Raw genomic sequence first — 19,486 nt, forward strand, 5'->3', positions numbered from 1 at the left:
TAAATATATAATGTCTCCCTTCTGTTTACGGTATTTTCGAATTCCTCGGAGGCGATTACCACGCCAGGAAATAATCGCGGGTTTTTCAATAAGAAGTTTTTTCTTGTCACATTTCTTCTATTTGAAGCCTAGTTAAAGAATGAGTTTTCTTAGATACTTTCTGTTGCATTTTAAACCTCCACTGTTCTGAAAATAAGTATTCACTGTTGCCGAAGTTGGAACAGTTTTATTTATAGTATGATACTAATGTATTTTCCTTCTAACAACTCCATTAGCAAAGTAATCGATCTCCACTTTCTTCAAACTCTCTTCAGACTTTCCTTCCGAGTTGAAAATTTGACCTGACCAGTGGTTTTTTTAATATTTTCTTCGCTCCAGAAGCTTCACTCGTAGATTGAACAATATATTTCAATTGAATCCTTTTATTCTTGCAAATATTTCGCTATATTGTAAATAATTGCTAGCAACACCAGGCTTATTATTCATGCTTGTGCCTTAATTAAGTTTAATTACAAATAAGGAAGTACTAAATATATACAAAGAGATCGTATATTTTCATAACTTAGGTTTCAAAATCAGTTAAAAGGACATTTAAAACAAATGGAAGGAAATTAGTTATTACAAAAAATGATTTGAGACCAAAACGTCAAAAAAATAGGCAATTGAAAATACTAAACAGATACGCAGATGGATAAGGAACAAAATAGTTGGGGATACGAAATGAAAAACTCAGCTTCAACCTGTAGGCCTAATTTATAAGTACAGTACTATGTAAAACGTACTGATGCCTGACAGTATGCCACGGAGTGACTCGAGAACACAACCGATACCCACCATTACATTCTGCGCAGTACGGATAAGTGGTCTCTGGCGCAGGCTCTTTTCTACACTGCGATCTTTTAGTCCCTCCACGCTATAGCAGTACAATGGCGGTCAGTATAATTGCAGAGAAGTTGATATCTCACTTCAGACACTGTCAAGGGTTAGAGATAACGGTCAGTGTTGGATTCCCTGTTCCAGTGTGTAAGCGTGCTGTGACAGGATTGAAAATGTTTATAACAGAACAACCAATTCTGCGACCACGAGAAGCATATTCATTGCTGTGAATGATTGCAGATTCAGCGCCATGGTTTTGAAGTCTCGGTTAGAACATTTTCACATTTTACGGATGAAGCCTGGTTTCACCTGTCGTGTTACGCTAATTCTTAAAATTACAGAATTTGATCATCTCAAAATCCGTATGCAGTGAAGGAAACGAAACTGGATCGAGAGAAAATAGGAGTGTGGCCTGGATGCTTAAATTGATTAATTCATAGTGTTCTGCAAAAGGGCAGGTCATTCGCTGCAATCCGAGCATTCTCCAATATTTCCTCGTTTTCCACCTTTCTCTTATTTTTGGCTCTATTTTTATAAAGAACCATTGTTCTGAAGTTTACTGCTCCAATATTCTCTTCCATTTATTGGACGATTAAATTTCATGAAGAATAATTGCTAAATGATTTCATTTAACAGGATAATGCTACGGCTCATACAGGCCATGCGTCAATGAATTTGTTAGGAGACATTTTCGGAAAGAGGATGATTTCTCAAGGACTATGGCCTCGGAGATTCCATAATCTTACTCTACCCAATTATTTCTTTTCAGATGCTGTTAAGTCGGCAGTAGGCCTATATCAAGGCAACTCTAAAGAATTGATGACCTAAAATTGGAAATAAGAATTTACATAAATTCAGTAACAAAATAAACTTCAATTAAATTGCTCCATAATAAAATAAAACGTGTGGATCTACGCCTTCGACAGAATGGGGAACATTTTCAAATTTTCAACATACTATTTGAAAAGGGAAGTTCACTTATTATTATTATTATTATTATTATTATTATTATTATTATTATTATTATTATTTTTATTTTTTTTTTTTGCATTATCTCTTTTTACTGATATCTCTCAATTAACTTCAACTAGTCCGCCATTGTCCTAATCATTCCTGAATGGTTGTCTATGCTAATGCTAACACAGAGTCAGAATTATCACCACACTTCTCATATTTAGCGGGTTCATGCTTATTACATTACTGTGGAGCGACTTAAAGATCAAACTGTATCTCATATACCTAAAAAGTGGATCACTTATAGCAGACCTGCAGAACTGTAACTCCTCAGAGTGACTGCCTTACTACCCACCTTTTCTGCCAGTATGGTCATAGCATTCTAGTTACGCTCGGCTGCAACTACATTCATTCTCGCGGCGGCAGGTAGCCTATACAAAACGCTATCAAAAATTATAAATGAACAGATAATAAAATCCTTAGGAACATAGCTTTGGAAAGTAAGAGAAAAAAGAATGAGGGAAATAAATAAGTTAAAAGACATGTAAAATAAATTTTAAAATGTATGTGTGCATATAATGTAAGAGAATCACCTATGCATATATCGTCCTATTACTAGTAAAACCGATTAAGTCCACTTTTTGTGTAAATTAAGTTAAGTACAGTCCCCGACTTGTCTTTCCGTGCTCTGTATTCTGCTGAAATGAATTAAGTCCGAAATGTTGCATGCAGGCAACAAACCAATTACTTTATTTGAAGAATTTATTATGATTTTTCGTGCATTAATAAAGTTTTAATTCACGTTTTTACAAAACTTGCATTACTGGACTTAACTGGTTTTGTTAGTAATAGGACGATATATAAATTGTATGTTGATAAGTGAGTGTTAGCTATATGACCGGAGGTCAATGCTGTCATTCAACTTTGTAACGCACTGCAGCCAAATAAGTAAATAGATAAATAAATAAATAGATAAAGAAATTGATAAATAAATAAAACAAACAAACAAATAAATAAATACATAATACGCGTATTGTAGTTTAAAGCGAACTGGAACATGGCAAAATCTAAATCCCTGAAGAAATAATATTTCCAAAGGAAATGGGAATATAATTATTTTGTTGTTGAAGAAGAGGAAAGAATTGTTTGTTTACTGTGTTCCATCCAATTTATTTCTACTCGTCATTTCAATATTAAACCACATTTCAGCAATGCCCATATTAAGAATTATGGAATGTACGAACTTTCATTATTACGAACTGTGTGTGTGTATCCAATACCTACCGACTTCACTTGCGTGCTTCGGGTTCCGCATATTACGGATAGATGGCAGAACTGCGACCCATTTTCTAGCTGTACACCACTTCGGCGGGTCACGCTATACATAAAAATGTATCTGTGGAGAGTTATGTAGTGTACTAGGGTGAGTGTATGTGTAAGTGTTCGTGTAAATGTAGTGTCTGGAATGAGTGATGATGATGATGATGATGATGATGAGGAAGGGAGAAGGGGAAACCCGGTGCCGGCACGTAGCCTACTCCTGTCGAATAGCACCAATGGGGCCGCCAGGCTTAACGTCCCCATCCAACGGACGAATCACTATCAACAGTGACATATTGCCTGCTCTCCAAATGCACTGCGGAGAGATTTGGGATTTAATCCAGGCATATTGGTGCACAATCTAGTGATTATAATTATTACAAACTGTATATTGATTTTTTATTTATTTGCTGTTAACTTAAGAACATCACTCGCTGTGTTCATTTTGAATTGAAATTAATAGTGACTTTCAAGGTTCATTACTTAAATGTCATACATTTATGTTTCCGTAGGTGGTGTTAGAATGAACGTTTTCGAAATTCAAAAGCAGGCTAGGTGCAAAGAATTCTGAAAGAAACTACCTACAGGAAATCTAGCATAATTGTAAACCGTGAAACGAGATAACACATGACTTTATTACAATCCTTTTTAAAAATTACAGTGCCGCCACTGATATATCTTGCACGCGCAAAGTATGTAAACAACTCTACGCAGAAGTCGATTATCCCCAATAGAAGTGCAGTGAGGCTGACGTCATATTTCCCCTACTTAAGGGTTCTGAATGCCTGACTTATAGCAATAAGTGGTATAGGCTAATCGCAGACACTGCAATTTTGTATACATATGAATGTTACTATACTCTATTACGTCATTTCAAACACAATCAAATCTTCAATATTTTGTATTAAAATATGCAGGAGCGTATCCAATGCCTACCCACTTCAATTACGTGATTCGGGTTCCACTTATTGCGGATAAATGGCAAGAATGTGACCCATTTTCAAGTTGCACACCACTTCGGCGGTCTACACTGTGCATGATGTATATATGTGGAGAGTTATGTCGTGTACTAGGATGAGTGTATGTATAAATTTTCGTGTAAGTGTAATGTAGGGAATGGATTAGGATGATGAGGAAAGAAGAAGGGGAAACCCGGTGCCGGCATATAGCTTAATCTTGTCGAATAGCAAGCACCAAGTGAACTGTCAGGCTTAACGTCCTTGTCTGACGGGAGAATCACTATCAACAGTGATATATGCTTTCTCTTAGTATGCACTGCGGAGAGATTTTGGATTTAACTCAGGTATATTGGTGCACAATTAAGTGATTAGAAGTTCTGCACCATCACCTCTACTAGCCCTGAGGTAGAAATTTTACACGAAAATCTCTGGACCCGCAGGGAATTGAAGCCGGCCCGGCTAGTCTGAAGGCAGATGTGCTACCACATAGCTAAGTAGGGGAAATTGTATTAAAATATTGCAAAGAAGAAAGATATTATGCTCCCTTCTAAATTTAGAATTGCTGCATATGTCAACTTCACAATTAGTAAATATATTATGGAATTTTAAACGCGTTTGTCAAGAAACATCCATTTGGCGCACATGTCTTGGCTATTAAAAGAACGTAGTTTTTGTATATAATAGACCTACTGATTTTATTATGAAATATTTCAGTTGCGTGTTCTACTCGTAATATACAGAGTTATCACTATTTTATGCATAGAACATTCAATAATAGTAATCATACATTTACTATATTATCGCTTGCAATAAGGCTGATCTTAGGGAAACCAATTCATGAAATACATTAAAGGTGATATCTTACAGTTGTATGAACACTTATAAATTCGTTGAGAAATATTAGTTAGACATGTTTCGGAGAATGCTTCTCCATCTTCAGTGACAAATACTACGACAGGTGGTTCAGATGTTCGAACTGTATTCTTGTGTTCGAACATCTTAACCACCTCGTCGTAGTATTTGTCACTGAAGATGGAGAAGCATTCTCCGAAACATGTCTAACTAATATTCCTCAACGAATTTATAAGTGTTCATACAACTGTAAGATATCACCTTTAATGTATTTCATCGAATCAATGAACAATGTATTATCGACCTAAACATGTGTGTTTTATCATTAAATATAAACCAATTCATAATGGCAGAAATAAATTGTTCTAAAAACTTATTCCAATGTTTGAGATTATATCATCGGCTTACAAGCAAAACACGTTAAGAAAAAAATATTACTTCTCACCAAAAGGCGTTTCAAAATTCTTGACAAAACTGAATCCTCAAAATATCACTTTTAGTAAACTACTTCTCTTTATGTGCATTTCATTTTGCAATACACATACATTATATACGCCTTTCTCTCAGATGTAATATTTTTTATTCAGTGTACTTTGCTTGCAAACCGACGAAATTCGGTACGTTCTTGTTCTGCAGAATCAAGAAATAAGTTATTTCTCAGAATATGATTTGTAATTACAGACATCGAGGGCGACGACTTGGTAGGAATTATGTTTTCCTTCCTATTCGCTGGCTTCGAAATGGCAGCCTCTACCCTCACTTACGCACTTTACGAATTAGCCTTCAACCCTGAGATTCAAGACAGACTAAGAGAAGAAATAACTGAAGTGTTGAATGGACATGATCAGCAAGTGACGTACGAGTCCATTCAACAGATGACCTATCTCGACATGGTGGTGTCGGGTGAGTTATATTGCCTCTATGTTCTTTACCCAACACTTTGGAGTGAAAGAAATTGCTGAAGTAATGTTGATGACGCACTATAGTAATCAACGAAAGTTGAACTTCGAGAGTAATTCACGATCGTTAGATACATATGCAGGTATGTACAAATAAACATTTATATAAAATTTGCTCGCTTCTTTCCAAAAGAAAATTCTTATTAAATTTGTTTATTACAGACTTTTAATACCTGTATATTAGGGTGGATCGAAAAAATATATTTTTTATATATAAATTCAAAGTTGAATAGGGGAAAAAAGTTGTATTACGTCCCAGTAATTAAGCATGAAAATTTTCAATTTTCGAAAAACATTTTTAGGCGAAGTGCAATGGCCTTGAATTTTTAGAGTTTTGGGTACAATTATTCCCGTTTATTAAATAATTATTTGACAGTCCTCCATTTCACTTAGACTGTAATCTGAAGTTTTTATGGCTGATTTAGTACTTTCTGAAGAGATCATGGTCATTATTAATATTATTTAGTACCTAGTGTTACATGTAGGCCTATGATAATTTTTATTTTTAGCTGGAAGGGTTTTGCCCTTATGTGGCAGAATTTGTTTCGTCAAATGAAAATAAACATTGATATTGCTCTGTAGTCTTAAATGTTGCCAAAGCGTTACTTAGGTCAACGTCAGGAGGCAGCTCAGTGCTTTCTCTATAAGCCTACATATAGGCCTACAGGTAGAAAAGTATCGGTTCTAAGCATACGTATTACAATTGTATAGAATTTTAAGAATACTAACAATTATAAAGATCACTTTATATTACGTTTATAACAGTGTAACCATATCCTGTGTTCATTTCAAAATTTCCAACCTTGAAAAATTTTATATGTGCAGGAGACACTATTTTGAGGGAAAACATGTCGATTTAATTTTCGAGGAGGAAGTTCAAAACCATTGCTGATTGAATTTTCTGTTTCTCCCCTTCACCGCAATCACCCCACGCTTGAATTTCAAATTTGCACCCTTATCTTAAGACATAATTTTAACGGGATGATAATCCATGTATAAAAAAATCTGAACATCCGTTTATGATTTAGAGCCACAATCGCATCATGTAATAATAACAATGATATGATTATAATGTTTAAAAATGAATACAAGTCATTTATAACAAATGAGAATAGAAACAAAATCACAAAAGTTAATGGCCTAATGATAAATACACAAAGATCCTAAACATGCGATATCACCTAAAATCTTGAAGAGTGTGTGTGTGTGTGTGTGTGTGTGTGTGTGTGTGTGTGTGTGTGTGTGTGTCCAATGCCAACCCTCTTCACTTGCGTCATTCGAGTTCCGCATATTGCGGATAGATGGCAGAAGTGTGACACATTTTCTAGTTGTACACCACTTCGGTGGGTCACGCTGTACATGATGTGTATCTGTGGAGAGTTATGTCGTGTACTAGGGTGAGTGTATGTGTAAGTGTTCGTGTAAGTGTAGTGTCTGGAGATGAGTGATGATGATGATGATGAGGAAGGGAGAAGGGGAAACCCGGTGCCGGCACGTAGCCTACTCCTGTCGAATAGCACCAAGGGGGCCGCCAGGCTTAACGTCTCCATCCGACGAACGAATCACTATCAACAGTGACATATGCCTTCTCTTCATATGCACTGCGGAGAGATTTGGGATTTAACCCAGGCATATTGGTGCACAATCTAGTGATTAGAAGTTGTGCACCCGAGGTAGAAATTTTACATGAAAATTTCTGACCCCGCCGGGAATCGAACCCGAGCCAGCTAGTCTGGAGGCAGGCACAGAGCTAACTCGGCGGACAAATCTTGAAGTGTGTAAAAATAAATTTAATGACAACAGAAACTCCAGCCATGCCAAGCAGCCAATAGATTTGTTTCCTAGTACACAAGTAATAGCACCTAATATCAACTAAACTCAAATCCATTAAATGATACGTTTCTGGCCCTATATCTCAGGTTAGGGTTTATGATTCACATTAAAATTATGTCTCTGATGATAGGAGCTGCAATTTGAAATTCAAATGTGTACGTGGGCGGAAGTTAAGTGATAGAACAGAAACTTCAATCAGCAGTGGTTTTTAATTTGTTCCTCGGAAATTAAAACGACTTCTTTTTCCTCAAATTCGTGTCCCCTGCACATATAAAATTATTCAAGTTTTGAAATGAACATAGGTAGATATACAGGTTATATCAATTTTATTATAAAATTAATTCCATACTCTCTAGAAATGATGCGTCCTTCACATGAAAGTGTCAAATAAATTGATTCTGAAAACTTGCAGAGTCGCTCCGCAAGTATCCTATTCAGGGACTCTTGGACCGCGCCTGCCTCAAGGACTACGAGCTTCCCCATCCAACCGGGAAAGGTACGTTCACGCTGCCTGCAGGCACTGGCGTATACATCCCTCTGCTGGGCATTCAGCACGATCCCAAGTACTACCCGGACCCGGAGACCTTCAACCCAGAGAATTTCTCGGAGGAGAACAAGCAGGCACGTCACAAAAAGGCGTACCTTCCGTTCGGAGACGGGCCGCGTCAGTGCATAGGTAAGTGGCAAAGTGTAGGTACAATTAATCATTTAACGTAGTGGTCGTCCGCAGACGCTCAAATGGGTAACGGGTAAGCAGTGCATCGTAATATGCCCCGTCGTGCAGCAGGAAGAGGGAGAGAGCATACCCGCCAGCAGCCACGGATGCACCATAGTGCAGTTTCTTATCCGCGAGTAAGAGGCACTAGCTCCAGGGTGCTCATTTAACTTCTCTCCTTGTCATCCTTTGTGCTCCAATGATCACCATGCTAGTCTTAGTTTCAATGTACGATAGGTTCGAATCCGGATGACAACGTAAAACATTTTGGTGAATAACTTTCTTTGAAAGGGAAGTGAGGGTACAGGTGTCTTATCTTATATTTACACCGCAAATAAAAGTGACTTTATTGTAGACTATTACACTCTTACTACGTCATACTACTTTTGACCAATAAAACGGTACGAAAGGACGTATTTCAACCAATCATGGCTGCTTATCGCACAATTTTATCGCGTCCCTAGCATTTGTTTAATTTTATCGCGTCCCTAGCATTTGTTTAATTTCATCGCGTACCTAGCATTTGTTTCTTTGTTTGCCAACATTTGAAACTGCGCTGGTCTGGACGTCAAAAAAAAATATATATATATATATATATATAATTACAAACCACTCCAGTCGATGCACAGCAGTTTCAAATATAACTCGCATTGGCAATCAAGAACAAGAATTAATAAAAATCACTGATCATACCTATGCATTTTCTGAAATCCTATTTACAAATAAATGAAGAGCACCATTCGGAAATCCTGAATAAGTTGAATACACCATGTAGGCCTAAATCAACGAGTTCCACTTCTATTACGCACCCGTCCAATATAACATCAATTGAACCACCAACCACATTCAAATTTGAAAATTGTACATTCAATAATTATTCCTTTTAAAATTATTCATTCGGAAATCCTGAATAAGTTGAATACACCATGTAGGCCTAAATCAACGAGTTCCACTTCTATTACGCACACGTCCAATATAACATCAATTGAACCACCAACCACATTCAAATTTGAAAATTGTACATTCAATAATTATTCCTTTTAAAATTATTCATGTTTATTTTTTATATCATCGTCGTTAATAAAAACTTTTCTAACACTTGTGTATATTAGTTAGGTTATGTTATAGCTCTGCTATATGATATTATGGATAGTCACGTATCAGAGATTGTTTAATATTAAGATTTATTGAAAATCATCTGTCAAGTGACGTTGATTACTGGGATTCGGATAATTGAAATAGAATCCAACTGTTTTAATAAAAAAAATGAAACTGAATCAACAAAGCCTTCTTTACTAGTAACATTGCCATGTGTATAGATAGAGAAGTTATCGACGAGAAGGCATACTACTGCCATCTAGCAGGCATCTAGCGTAATATTTGTAATGTTGAGATGGTACAATAATACATTTGAAGACAGTTGTATTTTCGTAAGTCAAATAATATTTTATTGTATTGGAGTACTTCGTTACTTCTAATCTTTATATACTTTCTTCTAATCGTGTAATAGTCAATTAAATCCCACTCGAGTTTTGATTTTCTCTAGATAAATCAAAACGTCTAGTGAGATTACTGTTGATAAAACAATTAAGTGATTGATATCACACTTTCATAACCAGGTATAAATAATAAACCTTCCAAAAATGTTTCTACACCTTAAAGAAATTAACGTAAGTATAGTGAGATAGAACTAAACTTTTCATTAGTTCCTCTACACTACAGTTACACTACACCAATCCCAGTCGACTGTATTTTTATTTTATTTTTTTTATTTTAGTAGGTTATTTAGCGTCTGAATGAAATTAAGGTGATAATGCCGGTGAAATGAGTCAGGGGTCCAGCACCGAAAGTTACCCAGCATTTGCTCATATTGGGTTGAGTGAAAGCCTCGGAAAAAACCTCAACCAGGTAACTTCCCCCACCAGGAATTGAACCCGGGCCACCTGGTTTCACGGCCAGACACAGGTGTGGACTAGTCTACTGTATGCCCATAGAGAAATAGTATGGAAATAGACTGCCTATTGCAAGCCTATTAATCTGGTAATTGAGGAAGAAACTTGTTGGAAAAAAAGAAGTCGATTTGATAGGAAAGGAAACTGGTAATCAAAGACGTACAGCAGTACGAGAGGAAATTACATAATATATGTAGTAACTTAATATTGAAGATGGTATAAACCAGAGTCGTGCAGACTGGCCCACAGCTCAGCACTGCTAGTCCTAATGTATCCGCAGCCCAGCCCACCCAAGACCAACACTGCTTGACGCGGTCGCTTCCTAGCCCAGTGCACTGGGCTTCCAAGCCCAAGCCCAAGTCCGCAGCGCTGCACCAGTTGATCGCATTCAACTGTTTTCCTGCTTGCACACATCGGTTGTGTTTTCGCTTGGTGTGTGGCATGAGCAGACAGTTACTTGCATACCGGACACATTACAAAATTAAATTATTTTCCACTGCTGTTGAACACAGATTTAAAAACTGTCTCTATGGTACTTCTTTAATTTCCATCCGACTCTGTTGTTTTAAACTCCCTAGCAGCGATTTTCTCCTTCACTACTTTTTCTCTAGAGAGACTGTATTTTAGCATGTATGCTTTCAAGGCCGGTATCTGGAATGAAGGTTTTCCGGGCTGCTATTACACTATCAAAGTTCTTTGAGAAAGATATTTTATAAAATATATGACAGTGTAATGGGTTTTCTTTTGTAAACGTTTCTTTCATAAAAGATCTTTTATAAAATGTAAGTTCAGCTTGTTATCTTTGATCAAAGATTTCTATACCGTGAAATAAATATGGCAGAACCCAAATATGACTGGACTGTTGCTACCACAAATATTCTGATTTCGGAGTATGAAGGAAATGAAATGTAAATAAATAATATTTATAATATAGTATTAATATTATATGGCCGAATCCAGAAATGCATATAGAGTGTTAGTTGGGAGGCCGGAGGGAAAAAGACCTTTGGGAAGGCCGAGACGTAGATGGGAGGATAATATTAAAATGGATTTAAGGGAGGTGGGATATGATGATAGAGACTGGATTAATCTTGCGCAGGATAGGGACCGATGGCGGGGTTATGTAGGGCGGCAATGAACCTGTGGGTTCGTTAAAAGCCATTTGTAAGTAAGTAAGTAAGTAAGTAATATTTTATAATAATTTGTATAACTTTTCAAGTCCTCTCATTGTAGCTCTTTCAGTAAGTTCTGATGTATACCTCTCTTATCACGTTTTGCAATCCACGGTTTAACCCCTGACCACATATTTGTATTGTGATCAGGAGTTTAACCCAAAGGCGTTTCTTTCTCAGTAACATTTATATTGTAATAATTGAACTAATTTTAGATAAACAAGCATAATAATGTTCTTTATTCATGGCGTTGTAAACTTAAAGCGTAAATATTAGTATATAAACAAATCATAAACTTAGGGCGTATATATCAGTACCAACAAATCCACGGAACACATGTTCATTGTTGTGGAACAAGTGTTAGGAGAGATTTGTTCCTAATTTTAGATTTTCTTTGATAAAATTGTTTAAATATTTTATGCTCAACCATGCCGAAATGTAGTAATTATACACCTGGTAGCAGTCCTTTAATGCATGTCATTAAAGTACACCTACTCATTAAAGTACAGGTGTTCAGCCAATGACAAGTCAGCTTACAGGTGTTCAGCCAATGACAAGTCAGCTTTGTACCGTTATAAAACCGCAAGTATCGATTATTCTCGGATATGCAACCGAAAGAGAATTAGCGAAAAGTCACGGAGGCTGGAAATCCAATACTGTCGCAGAAGGTTATGTTCTGTTACTATAATAATTAGAGTTAATTGTAAATAATATTCAAATAAATTCAATTTGTCACCTCGTTTTTCAATTCTAAATCAATTTTCAGGTTAAATCAGAGTAATGTTCATCTTATTCTGTGCCAAGGTCAATGAAATTCGGCCTTGGAAAAAATCAATACTTTCGCGTCTGCGCACATCTCACAATTCAGGTCAGTTCGCACATAATCATAATTTTTCAAGTTAGAATTATGGTCGAGCATAAAAAGTCGTATGAAACTTGCCTGTAGTGGTAATTAAGACGCTCGTATGAAAATTATGAAACTCGCTTGAGCTCGTTTCATAAACAATCATACTTGCGTCTTAATTACTACCATTACAGGCTCGTTGCATAATGTACTATTAAAAGATTTTATGTGGTGTACTATACCCCAAATCCTATCTTTTATCAAAGATCTTTGATGAAATATTTTATCATAATATTCTTTGTCAAAGAATTTTGATAGTGTAATAGCAATCTCACAGAGACTGTATTTTCTTTGTGATGCACCATTATTTTGACTCATCTTGAAAAACAAATCAAAAACGAAAACGCTTGAAACAGTAGCTGATCGTTGATCGAACCGTACACACAAGCACAAACCCGCGCCAACTCAATTCATAAGTAACTGATAGAAGCGGAAACTTGGGCTCATGCTTTCATACAAACAAATCCGCTAAACCGCTCCACAAGCAGTCCGCCGCTACCCGTGCGGTGATGCAGGGTGACGTCACGGGCTAGTTCCGTGCGACACTGTTTAGTGCCATTGGGCTGCAGTGATAAAGCAGATCGTGGGCTGGGCCTTTATGTACGACTCTAGTATAAACATTATAAAATAAGTAGGTTAATACACTTACAGGTACTTCATCACATAAACAGTACACTATAAACGTATAAACGACACGAAGCTAATACAGGCGTCTCATGAGATTATCACAAAGTATTGTTTCAGACTTTCCACTTTAAAGATATGAATTTGTTTGTTCGAATATACGGTATCGTAAACGGTTTTTTACAAGGTGAAAATTAAGTAAGGAAAGCTCAATAATATACGTCCACACTTTCTCGAAGAAAATAAGAAATAACAGAAATTACGATAAAGAATTCGCTTACTTATATACAAACCAATAACTGTAATAAAAAAAAACACTTCTAATCACAAACATGGTAATCCTTCAGAACACGTCTTTATCTACAGAAATTAGGGCGTTATTGAAACAAAATAAATGCTTTTCTGTGATACTGCATGCCAAATTAACTGGTTTTTCTTTAGATAGAGCTCTTGGTAAGTATGCACCAGATAGCAGTAAGCTATATTCAGACTTGCACTCTTACTTCTGTCAATGGCCTTCGCTCCGTAGATGGCAGTGTCTTGCAATGTTCGATCATGAGAGAGGCAACCAAGGCATTACAATCTTCATCTTATTTAATATGAGAAACTAATAGCAAGATCTGTGCTAAGATCCTTAAAGGGTTAAAACATGAAGGGGTGGGAGTGGAGGACAACAAATATTTTTATGAGAAGGAGGAACAAACAGAGCGAACATCGCCATACTCAACAAATTTGGACTGAACACAGCGCCTGTAATGCAGGTGAATAGCATATATGTACGTTTCCACGCGAGCGGTCCATGGTGCGTTTCCCGGCGTGAGCAATTCAAGAGATTTGTACTAGGGCAGTTTCAGTTGCTGTGGCAAAACGTTTCTTAAGAGACTCAAACAGTGAATGGAGGAACAGGTTTTTTTATTGTTTCTTTAACTTTAAAATTCTAATTTAGGTTAGCCTATTATCGAAAAAGAAACCAAGATTTTTGTACGACATATGAATAAGGAATTAGTGTGTTGTTAAGCGTAACAACTAGAAGATTACTGTTGTTAAGAGAGTTAACTAAATGTTTATTTCCAATAACTATAGCTTGAGTCTTACTTGGATTAAGGGCGAGTCCGAAATTGGCCGCCCAAGTGGAAACAGTGGGTAAGTCACAATTCAACTTGTCAATCGATTCAATCATTGTATTGGGTCTGGAATGTATGTAAAGTATGTAAATGGGCTGTACATAAAGACATTTTCTGATTCAGTAATATCATCATTGTTATAAAACTCCCAAATTCTGTAAATAATGGGTATTCATCATAGCTATCTATTTAAAACTGTAATATTGGCAACACTTATGATCAGTTTCTTTCCATCGCTATCATCGGAACACAGTTATATATTCCTCCCACAAAGCGGCAAACTAAGGATCTTCAATGAGGATACACCTTCCATCACAACAGCTAAACCCCTTTGGTATTATCCCCTCCTTACACCGTATTGGGTTGTAAGACTGTGCGAAATGGCGAGGTAAAACATGTCTAAGAAAAGAGCTATTGGTTTTGCTACTACCGCGTGTTCAAAAAATACTGAGAAGTCATTAAATCCATTACCTTTCCCACTGTAAAGCTGTCATAGAACACTATACAAATGCATTAAATAATATAGACAAGTGCATGCACGGATATTTTCGTAAGACACAGCATTCTGAACCCACCGGTTGTGCAGTAAGGTCCACTTCTTTTCCATGAGACATTTTCCAAAAAAAAATAATTAAAAAATAAAAGAATTTCGTTGCTTTTTAATGGGACCTGAATAGATGTAGAAGAACTTATCGATCATAACAATGATTAAACTTCAGATCAATTTGAACCACGACTATACATAGAAGCAATTACAAATGTAAGCGGATGTCTTTATATTCGGATAATATTTACATAACATATCTTTAGTAAAGTAAAATATAAATATACCGGTACTACTGACATTTGAAAACAATATGAATGATATCCCAAGATATTAAAAATATTTGTTTAAATATCTTAAAGAAATCCATAAGCATTTTACATAATCATTTATATAATGTTTAATTTATAAACTTTCTAAATTGCATATTGTACTATGATTGCTACCTATTGTATTTATTTTTCTCTCTATTTCATATATACATATTTTTGAAATTGTTTTCCTGACATATATGTCATCTGTTATGACATGCGGATGTATTAATAAAGCAACACATAACAGGAAAATTCTGGAACAATAATACTCCCGTTTGCAATAAGAAACTGACATATATATATATATATATATATATATATATATATATATATATATATATATATATAGAAAGGCATTTATTTTCATAAAATAATTTCTCCGTCCAACAATTCGTATTTAACACATGTACAAAGTTAATGGAGATCATTTCTTGTTGAAGTTTCGAGATTAGTGTTGATATCTTTCGAAGATCTGAAAGCTGCAGCGGTGTCAGGTAGGCGGATCAGAAAAACAAAAATCAGATTTTAATTTTCTTGCGAATATTGTAAGGCTTCTACAGGATCGTTAAAAAATTTAAATACTGTGCGAAATATAATTAATAATGTGCGTATCAGGAGAGTACAAAAAGTCACATTCGGGTGTAAAGATAGGCCTACTATTTATCCAAAATTAATCTAAATCTGAACTCCCGTTAAAACCACTCTTCTTATTGTGATATATGATATATATATATATATATATATATATATATATATATATATATATATATATATATATATATCCATCCATGTGTATCAAGTTACTGTGACAGACACTGTCAGTAGAGGATATGCGAGACTGATTTACACACACGCAATTATTATTAGCTAATGGAGACACTATGGAACGCTTAGAAAGAAAAACGAGAGAAAATTGCGAAAACGAGGACCTCACAGTATCTTTCTACGTGATAGATTAGACTTGGATACACTAGAATTTCAACCAAGTTCTCTGACATGGTAAGCAGACGTATTATCGGTCCGGTAGAGACGTTCCGTATGAGATTTTCACGATTAAGAATAGAATCTATGAATCGATGTATATCATTGCAAACACATACATAATAAAATTTGTTAAGAAATTGAACCCTTCTTGCCTCTTAAGAAGCCATCAACTGAATGAACTGTGCCTTTGTCTGCAGTGTTAAACAGAAACCAAATATAACATCCGCTTCTTTATCCCTTGATCAGAATCACTACCAACCATTGTAACTCAAATTATTTTATATACAGTAGAGTAATGAATTCTATTTCAAATTTCCTTCATATCAAATTTTATGTAGGCTTATAGTACTGACTTCTAAACAAATCTCCATATTGCTTGTTTTGCAGGTATCCGGTTCGGAAACATGCAGGTCAAATCTGGACTCATAAACATCCTGTCCCACTATGAGGTGGTGCCTTGTGAGGAAACTCCTGTTCCACTGAGGTTCAACCCCAGGCCGTTCCTACTCCTGCCGCTCGACACGGTGTACCTCAAATTCAACAGGATAAGCGCGTGAGAAGTGGGTCGCTTCGCCGTACGGTATCGGACGATTTTTATATCCGCTCAAGTCATAGCCTAAGTGATTATTATGAACATTTATACGTTGTTATCTGCAAACTCTGACCACCACAAATGTTCTTTCAAGGGTCCAATCAAGTGAAAGTCCGATGGAACCAGGTCAGAACTGTATGGTGGTTGTTTGAACATCTTAAATTTCATATCAACGTATTGCATCCATTGTAAGCACAGCCGTATTGGGGGGGGGGCGCTGTCGTGCAATACTCATTTTGACAGAAGTCCCCGGCGTTTTCATCATATGACAGTCTTCAATTTGCTTACCAACATGTACTATATTGAGCATTACTCATAGTTTGATCATTTTTCTGGAAATGCACCACTGACATCCCAAAAGGTCTTCAGCATGACTTTCCCAGCGGATGCCTGTGTCTTTCCGAAGACAACATGTGCTTCCACCCCATCGGCTATTTCGTACTCTCTGATTCATAATGGTGCACCCAGGACTTGATTCGCTCCCACTGACCACCAAAGAAGAAGAAGAAGAAGAAGAAATTAATAACGTTTCGTTGTTCTTCTACAGTGCAAGTCAACAATGAAGCGGCCATGTTGTACGAGCTGCTGCGCAGGAGCATACTGCTCGATCGTCACATTTTCATGGCGTATTGATAAGGAACCATTTTGTGTCCTGAAATACAAAATTTCATTGTACATAAATGTTCATGAACTTTAGAATAAAGTTCCTGTTATTTAATTACTTGTCCTAAGACATATATTTTGTAAAACTGATTTAAATTTTAGCCATAAAACGTTAACTAAATTAAAACTGGCGTAATTTGGACGTTAATTTTCATTTTATCCATCGTACTTCATCATATTATTGGTTCAGAGTACTAATATTTTATGATTAGCAGTAGGTACTAAATCACTTAGTTATCCTTATAGAGAAAAAGGCCAAAATTGTCTGTAGAGATGAACCAATTTAATATATTATAGGCTAACAATACTGTCCCTTATTCTTAAACCACGCAAGTACCTGCTAGTTCAATATACGGAGGTCAACTCATACCATCGTGATCCGTTTGCTGGAAAATATAGTTCTGAACTCCGCATTTCAGTGTGTATGTAGGCCTAACTATGCCTGAATATTAAAGAAAAAGATGTGTCCTTTATTTTTTTCTACATAGAGTCAAAGACCTTCTCCATTTTCTCCTGGCTTAGTTGCCTCAAGAGTGATGCCTTATTGGTGTCACTTTTAAGGTCCAAACCTGTTTTTGGATTGTTGCCTAAACAAAACATACTGAAAGGTAACACTTAAATAATAGTTACACGAAAAACTCAAATCTCTGCGAATTGTAGTGCCTAGGCCCTAGGGTATGGCGGACTCAATGAAATCATCTCAATGGTGCTACTTTTGTACCGTAGTACATGAATAACAGGTATTTTAAAAAGAAATAATTGTTCTCTTATACATGCATCCTATCAGCAATCAAACCATTTTCTCGTAGTATAGGGCAGGGATGCTCATGGGACCGCCCTGAAGCTTCACCCGGGGCGAGAGGGTGCAGACTGGGCAAGTATGGATCAGGCAACGAGTAGAACTCGGTGCTATGGAACTCGACGGAGCCAGCGGGGCAAGAAGATAAGGATGTAGGATCGTCTTTCAAACAAAATGTCAATTTATTACATTTACATTGACAAAAGTCATTATAAACAGAAACAGTGTTTTAGGAACAGACGTAAACTTAAATTGCTAGGCATTACATATGTGTTTGTGTCACCAGACGAGTAATATCTGGAACAATCGATCTACTCGAATGCAGCCGAATCATAGATGTCAAATGCTTATCGCTTAGCTGTGATCTGTGGCTGATTTCACACATTTTTAAACAGAGAAAACCTGCTCACAAAAGTACGTCGTACCAAACATACTCATTATTTTTGCTGCATGCCTGTGCAGACGTGGAGAACGATCAGATCAGATATAATGATAGAATGTAGTTATATCTTCAGTTATTTTGAACTTCACCTCAAGAAAGCTGTCAAATTTGAGATCTATTAATTGCATTTGAAGCGTGGAGGGAACTGTGGATATGGTAACATGAATATTTGAAAATCCAAATGAAGGGATTCCATTTCACTGAATAGTTCCTCAAATGCCTTATCTATGTTAGTCAAAGACTCCACAAATGCAGCGTATTGTGAATCCGTAACATTAGACACAAATTTGCTGAGGTTTGGAAAATGAGGCAAATTGTGTTCTTGTATTTGCTGTGTCTACAAATTAAGTTTCATTCGAAAGGCTTTAATTTTATTGAACAAATTAATAATCAGAAGATCTTTACCTTGCAAGGAAATATTTAGGTCATTTAAGTGATTTGTCACATCTGTCAGGAAAGCCAAGTATACAAGCCAAGAAAGGTTGATCAGCTGGGGAGAAGCTCGAACTAGCGCGCTGTTACATCATCACAGCGTAATGCACCTTGCCCTGCCCTAGCTCCACATATATGCACTGAGTGCAGGTTGCCCTCTGTGAGCACGACTGGTAAAGGTCATTCGTTACCTTGTGAATCGAAACGGATTGGTGCACTGTAGCTTACAGTAAGAAACTTGTGGTAAACGAGCAAGTGAAAGCGTAGTGAGGAAGGGAAGCTTCTCATTCCACTTTCTTCTTCTCCTCACGCGCAGGCAGGTTTCACGAGATAACGAATAGCCTTTACGAATAAAAACATCGCGTTCTATATTTCTCCAGAAGAACGAGTTGGAGCAGCTGGAGTAGCTTCAAATAGTGGACACGATAAAATTGGCCCTTACTATCGCAAGACTCTGGGCATCAATATGAAC

At 36.5% G+C, this 19,486-nt stretch overlaps 1 protein-coding gene across 1 annotated transcript in view; it reads left to right on the plus strand.

Annotated features, from left to right (window-relative positions):
• Positions 1-19,486, plus strand: part of LOC138711922 (cytochrome P450 6j1-like) — a 100,212-nt gene that overhangs the window by 50,651 nt on the left and 30,075 nt on the right. The window contains exons 4-6 of the mRNA XM_069843221.1: positions 5,643-5,864; positions 8,166-8,429; positions 16,474-16,646. Coding sequence (XP_069699322.1) covers positions 5,643-5,864; positions 8,166-8,429; positions 16,474-16,643 — 656 coding nt within the window. The 3' untranslated portion in view covers positions 16,644-16,646. The remainder of the gene's footprint in view (positions 1-5,642; positions 5,865-8,165; positions 8,430-16,473; positions 16,647-19,486) is intronic.

This window comes from Periplaneta americana, chromosome 13 (genome assembly GCF_040183065.1).
Source record: "Periplaneta americana isolate PAMFEO1 chromosome 13, P.americana_PAMFEO1_priV1, whole genome shotgun sequence".
Classification (NCBI taxonomy): Eukaryota; Metazoa; Arthropoda; class Insecta; order Blattodea; family Blattidae; genus Periplaneta; species Periplaneta americana.